This window comes from Psammomys obesus, unplaced genomic scaffold (assembly GCF_907164565.1).
Source record: "Psammomys obesus unplaced genomic scaffold, mPsaObe1.curated_primary_1811, whole genome shotgun sequence".
In the NCBI taxonomy this organism is placed as follows: domain Eukaryota; kingdom Metazoa; phylum Chordata; class Mammalia; order Rodentia; family Muridae; genus Psammomys; species Psammomys obesus.
The window spans coordinates 9,762,433-9,771,761 of NW_026585742.1; the positions used below are offsets into that span (position 1 = coordinate 9,762,433).

General features: G+C 38.6%; 1 protein-coding gene across 2 annotated transcripts in view; it reads right to left on the reverse strand.

Annotated features, from left to right (window-relative positions):
- Positions 1 to 9,329, reverse strand: part of LOC129670597 (ubiquitin-conjugating enzyme E2 E2) — a 285,386-nt gene that overhangs the window by 269,844 nt on the left and 6,213 nt on the right. Inside the window, exon 2 of one of the 2 annotated variants that reach the window (XM_055599168.1) lies at positions 5,697 to 5,747. The exons of the other annotated variant lie outside the window; for it this stretch is intronic. Within the exon in view, the coding sequence (XP_055455143.1) occupies positions 5,697 to 5,747 (51 nt within the window). The remainder of the gene's footprint in view (positions 1 to 5,696; positions 5,748 to 9,329) is intronic. 2 annotated transcript variants of the gene reach the window in all.

Sequence of the window (9,329 nt, forward strand, 5' to 3'; positions counted from 1 at the left end):
ACACACACACACACACACACACACACACACACACACACACACACACAGAACAAACAGAGTTCAACAATCTTTATATTTACAACCCAGTGATTCCCAACAGGAGTGTTAAGATAATTCATTAGAAACACAGAAAATAATCCAAGGATTGGGAGATGGAGTTACAAAGGAAATGATCTTCAGAGTTAAGAGATAGCCTATAGAATGAGAAAAAAAAAATCTCCAATTACACATCAGAAAGAGGAATAATATATAGAATATATAAAGAACAGCAACAATTAAACAATAAATCATCCAATTAATAAATAGCCTAATGTGCTGAAAATACAGTTCTCAAAAGATATACAATGGCCAATAAACACTTGAACAAAAAATGTTTCAACTCCAATTTGAGGATATGCAAGTTAAAACTGCTCTGAGATCCCACGGTCAATATTATGAAAACAAATGCCAGAGAGGATAAGGGAGAAAAAAACCCTATTCACTACTGTAGGGAATGTAAACTGGTATAGCCACTATGGAAAAATCAGTATGGAGCTTCCTCAAAAACATCCAGCTAGAACTACCATACAAACCAGCTGTGCCACTTGAGCATATTGACGACTGCAAAGTCTACACAGTGCAGAGGGACTTGCATATCTATATTTATTGTTCTTCTATTCACTATAGCCAGGAAGAAGCAGCCTAGATGTCTATCACAGATGACTGGATAACGAAAATGTGGCACATATACACAATGAAATTTTATTCAGCTGTAAAGAATAATGAAATTATTACATCTGCAGAAAAATGGACAGAACTGAAAATTATGTCAAGCAAAATGTGCAAACTCAAAGACCACATATTCTCTCCTATGTAGAACCTAGATTTAAAATTATGCACTTGTGTGTGCGCACATACATGCACATAGGCCATAAAACAAAACAAACAAACAAACAAAAAACAGAAAAAGAAAAGGGAAATCTTGGAGAGTGAAGAAATGTCTTGGTGAGGAGAAAAAGAAAGGAATCTAAAAGCAGGAGGGAGATCTTAGGGAGAGAAAAAGAACCAGCAGGAGGGACAAGGGTCACAGGAGGAAAGAGTAGGAGACAGGAACAAGGTAGAACAAAGTATAATGCATGTATGTATGAAAATGCCATAATAGAATCTAATCAACTTAGAGAAAATGAGAGAGGCAGAGGAAAGCTGATAGCTCATTAGAAAGGTCCTATCTTTCATAAATGGTGCCGGGAAACCCAGAGAAACTGGAGTTGAACTCTGACCTCATATCATATACAAATTTGAGTTCAAATGGGGTATATAATTTTTCTTTAGCCATGATCCTATAGACAAATTCTATGAGCAGAAACTTTTTTCTTAGATGTATAATAAAGTTGTTTTGAAACATTTACACTTTAAACTGTAATGTAAACAGAAGAGCTACTGAAAAAGGAAAAACTAAACTCAGCTTTAAAAAAAATTAGCATGTATTTTATTTTTACCTTTCTCAAGAACAAAACACTAAATGAAAATTTAACACATGCAAACATGCACTTCCTCCATGAAGTAATTTAGCCTGTTAAATCAGTGTGGATGCTCTTTTTTTTATTATTATTAATTACACTTTATTCACTTTGTATCCCCGCATAAGCTCCTACCTCCTCCTCTCCCGATACCATCCTCCCTCCCCCTTCTTCACACATGACCCTCCCCAAGTCCACTGATAAGGAGAGGAGGACCTCCCCTCCTTCTGATCTTAGTCTATCAGATCTCATCAGGAGTGGCTGCATTGTCATCTTCTGTGGCCTGGTAGGGCTGCTCCCCTCTCAGGGGGAGGTGATCAAAGAGCAGGCCAATCAGATTATGTAAGAGGCAGTCCCTCTTCCCATTACTATGGAACCCACTTGGACACTGAACTGCCATGAGCTACATCTGTGCAGGGATTCTAGGTTATCTCCATGACTGGTACTTGGTTGGACTATGAGTCTCTGGGAAGACCCCTGTGTTCAAATTTTCTGGTTCTGTTGCTCTCCTTGTGGGGTTCCTGTCCTCTCCAGATCTTACTATTTCCTACTTCTTGCATAAGATTCCATGCACACTGCCCAACAGTTGGCCATAAGTCTCAGCATCTGCTTTGATAGTCTGCAGGGCAGAGCTTTTCAGAGGCCCTCTGTGGCAGGTTCCTAGGTTGTTTCCTGTTTTCTTCTTCTGATGTCCTTCCTCTTTGCCTTTCAGGATGGGGATTGAGCATTTTAGACAGGGTCCTCTCTCTTGATTAGTTTCTTTAGATGTACAGATTTTAGTAGGTTTATCCTATGTTATATGTCTATATGATTGAGTATATAACGTGTGTGTGTGTTTATGCTTCTGGGACAGCTCACTCAGGATAATTCTTTCCAGGTCCCACCATTTACCTGCAAATTTCATGATTTCTTTTTACTTTTCATTGCTGATTAATATTCCATTGTGTAGATGTACCACAATTTCTGCATCCATTCTTCAGTTGAGGGGCATCTGGGCTGTTTACAGCTTCTGGCTATTACAAATAAAGCTTCAACAAACATAGTTGAGCAAATGTCCTTATTGTGTACTTGAGCCTCTTTTGGATATATGCCTAGGAGTGGTATGGCTGGATCTTGAGGAAGCACTATTCCTAGTTGTTTGAGAAAGTGCCAGATTGATTTCCAGGTGGTTGTACAAGTTTACATTCCCACCAGCAGTGGAGGAGGGTTCCCCTTTCTCCACAGCCTCTCCAGCATGTGTTGTCACTCAAGTTTTTCATCTTGGCCATTCTGATGAGTGTAAGGTGAAATCTCAGGGTCGTTTTGATTTGCATTTCCTTAATGGTTAATGACGTTGAGCATTTCTTTAAGTGTTTCACAAACTTATGGACAACTGATCTTTGACAAAGATGCCAAAACCATACAATGGAAAAACGATAGCATCTTCAACAAATGGTGTTGGTCTAACTGGATGGCTACATGTAGAAAAATGCAAATAGATCCATACTTATCACCCTGCACAAAACTAAAGTCCAAGTGGATCAAAGACCTCAACATAAAACCAGACACATTAAATCGGTTAAAAGAAAAAGTGGGGAAGACCCTAGAACTCATTGGTACAAGAGACAATTTCCTGAACAGAACACCAACAGCACAAGCTCTAAGAACAACAATCAATAAATGGGACCTCATGAAACTGAAAAGCTTCCGTAAAGCAAAGGACACTGTCATCAAAACAAAACGACTGCCTACAGATTGGGAAAGAATCTTCACCAACCCTTTATCTGACAGAGGGCTAATATCCAGTATATATAAAGAACTAAAGAAGGTGAAAAGCAGCAAACCAAGTAATCCAATTAAAAAATGGGGAACAGAGCTAAACAGAGAATTCTCTGTAGAGGAATATAGAATGCAGAGAAACACTTAAAGAAATGCTCAACGTCATTAGCCATTAGGTGGATGCTCTTTTAAATGAGTATTTGAGAGCTCATTGACAGATCACATGTTTACCACTGTATTTCATCCTTATTAATGAGAAAACAAGTAAGACAACTTCCTCTGGAAATTGCTCCCACAAATATGGCTGTCTTCACTGAATGTGTAATTTGAGGGGAATGAATATTTCACTCACAGCTCACACAATACTTATAAATACTCTTTGTTCCTTGTATATGATTCCTAGTGTTTCTTGCCTAGACATCACAGTAAGCGTTATCAAAGCTCCCAGCCTCCGTCTCTCACCTGGCAGACATACAGAGCTGAGCTGTGTACTGTCTGTCAGTGTCTCAGAAAATGGGAGTACACTACACATTCTTGAGTAGAAAGTGACACCTCCACACATAGCCATACAGCCATAGAGAATGTCCTCCTCCCTCCCAGTCTGCTTGAACGAGTAGACCCACAGACATTCTCTCTCACACCATCTGTGAGAGCTGACTAGAAAGTGTCCACGGAACCAAAAGAAGCCTTTGTATCTGCACAAGAGATTTCTTCAGAAATAAGAACTGAATGCAAAGTCCAGGAGGGACTCTGGCTTCTTCTGGTACACAGGCAATATTAATCTGGGATATTATTCTAAGTTAGCTCCTTAGTTGGTAGACCATATCTTTTAAGGTCAACCACAAAGCCACTGTCAACTCTAGCCAAAGACAAAATGAAGTCCTCTACTTTCTTTGTAAGTAATCACATTTTTTTTTTCAGTGAACTAGATTTGGTTCAGCTGAGCACAGTGGTGCAAACCTGTAATACCTGTGTTCTAAGGGTTCAAGGCCAGTGTGTACTACATAATGAGATCCTGCGTCAAAAACAAAAACACAAACAAAAACCCCAGTGAGGAGGGATGTAGTTGAGCGGTAGGGAGCTTGCCTGTCATACCCAAGGCACCAAGTTCCACCCCTAGTGCCACAAAAAGAAATAGAGATGGACAGACTATCGATTGATGAGATGTACAATTCAAGTAATATATATGAAGTTCATATTTTTACTAAGTTGTTTTTAAAAGGTTATATATATATATATATATATATATATATATATATATATACACACACATTTATATGTTGAAATGGTTTATCTTTTTAATTTAAAAAAGTAACACTACTAAAACAAATAGCATCTCAGGAAAGAATGGATTTTTAAAAATCTAATTCCATCTCAACTTTCTTCCCAAGTCAAAGTCTGTCACCTAAGGCCACTGTACCCTGAGTCTCCAGCATGACAAATTCAGACATTAAATGGTCTTACCTAACACAGAGAAGTATACAGTCTTTGAAAATTATCCCTGTAAGTCTGTGTACTATACATGATGCTTACGTAAAGAACCAAACAGATCCACTGCAAACAAGAGCCTCATCAGAACATTTCCTGTACCAAAACAAGTCACCAAGGATCCACATATCCACGTGACCATCTACAAAGGTTTATTTTCACATAAGGCAAACAAAATCAGAATTGTACTAAATAAATTCAGCAGCATTCAGTGTGGGAAACACTGTCATTTTTTCAATCTGCCCTCTCACCTTCAATGCTCAAGACCATCAATTTGAAGCAAGGAAACTCCATGTTGGCCTGGTTCCAATACTGACCTCATGCCAAAACAAAAATAAAGGCCTTAAAATAGCTCAACAGCCAGCATCCAATTACCATGCTGGCCTGAGACCAGCAGAGGCAGGAAGTTATTTTCTCTTCTTTCTCCATGTACCTGCATATTAACCATTTCTGGGCAAATACTTTTATTTCCTCCAAATAAACACGGACCAGGAAAATGGAGGAAATGTAGACACAAGAAGAAAATGTTAACGCCTCAAACAGTCCATCCTTATTCAGCCACAACCAACAACCAAAGACATAGCAAAAGCATGAAGAAGCACCGTGAAAGTTTTGGTACTTTTGGAAATCAATTTCTAACAACTGAAAAATTAGCAAATGGCTAATATGAAAGCCTTACTATACCATTAAAAATAGCACTTAAAGCAGAGACACCTCTTCTGAAAAGAGATCATTCTTGGCATTACCCTGTAATCCCAACATCTCATAAGGGCATAGCCCTGCTGTAAGCAATGCCATTCCAGCAGTCATATGACTACGTTCAGTTTCTACAAACAGCCAATTACTACCCCGTTCTCTAGTTCCTTGAGCCCAATCCACTTCGCTGTTTTCATTCTTTAATCAAATCTACCTCCTGCAAAATATACAAGTAAATGAAAGCAGAGTACTTACCTACAGTTGGGAGGGGGATCCAGCGTGATTTCTGCAAGCTCCTTCTGAATTCTTTAAAATGAAGACAAGGAAAATCATGTTCAAACATCTTCACACTCTGCCTGTTTCATCAATACACTGCACTTTTAACAGAAACATCCCCCATTCCTATATACTCCATGAGAAGTACTGGTCCTGGAGGAAGTGTCAGCTACAAGAAGAAAAAGGCACCGACTCCCAGTTTTGAAAATGCAGCCAGCTACACAGGGATGCAGGGGTTAGCCCATTACGAAAGCAACACTATCGCTTCATCAAAATGAGAATTTCCCCCAAAACAGAATATTGTTTTTCTCAGCTCTAACTCTTCTCTGGGAACGAGCTCTGGAACAAAGATGGCAAACACGCCCACCCCTACCCCACCCCACCCGAAGCTCTAACATCACCTAAGCTCAGTGGCTGAGGCTCAAAGCTAAACCTCATGTTCACAGCTCCTGGCGTTTATTCTACCCACTCTTGGTGGCCATGCTGGATATGGAAGATAAAGACAGATTGGGAAAGACTCTCTCCTCAGTTTGGGCCAAAATCAATAATAAAATTTTCCATTTTACATATTTTATGTAATTTTTATTTCCAGATAAGCAATCAGCTAGATTCATTGCAGGGCTTTATAACTGGGGGTTCAGATAATAAATAACTAAATAAATTAATATTAATTTATTTAATATTAATTTATTTAATATAAAATTTTGAGTTTAATTACAAACATTAGCCATATTATTTAGAGATAAGAATTCTAATACAAATTCTAACTTCTGGTTTGTCTTAGAACATCCCCATATGGGATAACAAACTGAACATTCTAAGTTGAAGCACTCTGATGACCCAATCACCCGATAAATAAATGTTAGTATCTCATTCCAACCTAAGCGGCAGACATTAGTAATAGCAGGCTGAAGCTTTCAAGCCTGATACTATTCATTCCTTCTGCTATAAATACCTGAATACCCTGAGCATTATACCTGAATACTGTGAACAATTCACCCCATTATACCTGAAAACTGCATGCACTATACCTGAATGAATACTTTATGCATTACACCTGAATACTACATGCATTCTATATGAATAGTGCATGCATTCTACATGAATACTGTGTGCATTCTACATGAATATTTCATGCATTACACCTGAATACTGCATGCATTCTACATGAATAGTGCATGCACTCTACATGCATTTGTGCATTATACCTGAATATTGTGTCTATTATACCTGAATACTGTATGCATTATACCTAAATACTGTGCCCATTACATCTGAATACTGCATGTAGTATTTTAATGTCATTGCACGAGTCTGACCTGAAGAAAGAAAATATTTGAAGCTTGCCTATGTCCTCATGGGGAGCTGCTGGGAATGGAACTGAGGGACTCACAGCACTACCATTAACCCCCAACCTATTCATTCAGCATTCTGCTCTGACTTGTAACCACAGCTAACACCCCACGGGCATGCAGAGAAACCAGCAGTGCCCCTCTGCTTTGTGAGTACCTCTGGCACTCTTAACTATGGTTCATGCCTTACTAAACTTAGGCTTTGTTAAAACAAATAGAGCACTCTCAAAAGCAGCTTTGTTTCTAAGTGAGATTATTAACAGATCTGCATAATTAAGATAGTATAAGAGTGACAGCTAACTGAAGAACCTTAAAAAGGATTTAAATAACAAGCATTCATGCTGAAACTATTTCACTCTATATCTTTGTTTCTATTTATTTATTTGTGAACCTTTATTATAGTCTCACACACACACAAACACACACATGTCAGGGACAACCTGGCAGAGTAGGTTTTCTCCTTCCACCCTGTGGGTTCCAGAGTTCAAACTTGGGTTTTCAGGCTTAGTGGCCCATGTTTTATCTGCTGAGCCATCTTGCCAGCCTTCTTTCTTTATATATTTTAAGCCAACAAATAGAATAAACATGATTCCTCCCACAGGACTGCTATTAACTTGCTAAAGAAATAGCAACATCAACACAGTGTTCATGTCTCTAATCCACAAGACACAGGGTTGAGGTGTTATGACAGAGATCCAGACTGATAAGTTAAAAAAAAAAAAAACAACTTTCATTTTAATTCTACCTTAGGCCACTAGCTGTGTCCACAAAGAGACACAGCTCATACATGCTCTGTGTGCCTCAGTTTCCTGTTCTATAAGAAAAACAAACTCAATGATCCCTTTATCTTTAACAGTCTGTAATTATATTTGCATATGAATTAGTATGACTCAAAAGTGAAAAAACAAGAATCAAAGGCCTGAGAAGAAGCATAAAATAGACTTTCAAAATGAAATGGGCAAGTCCAGGCTAACTATGGCAAGCTGAACACTCAGACTCACATCCTCCATTCAGAAAAGTAGAATACAAAACTGCAAAAGAATAAACTACAAAGGAAATGAGCCTGAAGGGTGTAAGCGGCACAGGTTGTAATTGGCAAAGAAAGCTTTAGAATGTATAAGAATATAATAAAGATTCCAAAATGATGGGGGCAGCTTTGTGGTATAGCATTTGCCCAGAAAATCTAAGGCCTTGGGTTTGAATCCCAGTACCACCAAAAATAAAATTGAATAAATGATTAAAAAAGAGAGAGAGAATTTAAAATCCCCGAAAGAAGAGAAACTCACATAAGAAAATCGTAAATCAAGAAGAAAACTTAAGTGCCATCTATTTTTAATGAAACAGCATGTTATGTGATTGGATTGATCTTTTTGTCTAAATGCTCTGACTTAACATGTAGCTCTGGAATCACAGTGGGCTTGCAGGAAATCTAACTCTTATATGCTGTTCGGCCTGGTGTTGACCATCCACAACTGTACAACTGGTTGGCAATGCATAGAAAATTACAAATGCTGACCCTTGAAGATGTAAAGTTAATTACAGCTAATAAATCCCAGCACAGAGGGCTGGGGAGCCGCCTCTGCTGCTAAGAGCTCTCACTTCTCTTGCAGAGGACTTGGACCCTAGCACCCAACATGGCGGCTCACAACATCTGTTGCTCCAGTTTCAGGGAATCTGATGCCCTATTCTGGTCTCCCCAGAGAAAGCAAAACTTAAACCCATGAAGTAAAAATAAATTAAACACACTCAAAACAACAACAACAAAAACAAACAAAAAAACCACTACAGGTCAATGTAAGAAAGCAGGAAATAAATCGCACAATGAAAATCTCTATTTTTCTTTTTATATTTTAATTTTAATTTTTCACAATATATCCATTATATATCCCAATTGAAGTGCCCTCCCTCAACTCCTCCCAGTCCCACCCTCCCTTCTTTTTTCCCCCTATCCCCTTCCCCTAGTCCACTGAAAGGGGGAGTTCTCCACTATTACCATCTGCCCATAGCTTATCAAGTCTCATCAGCACTGCCTGTATCCTCTTCCTCTGTGGCCTTGCAAGGCTGCATCACCAGGGGCAAGTGATCAAAGAGCAGGTAACCTTGTTCATGACAGAGGCAGCCCCTGCTCCCCTTACTCAGAACCCACCTACACACTGTTTACAGATGACCAGTGTCCTATGCTCTTTTTACAAATAAACCCAAGGCAAGATCTGTAATAATAATAATAATAATAATAATAATAATAATAATAATAATAATA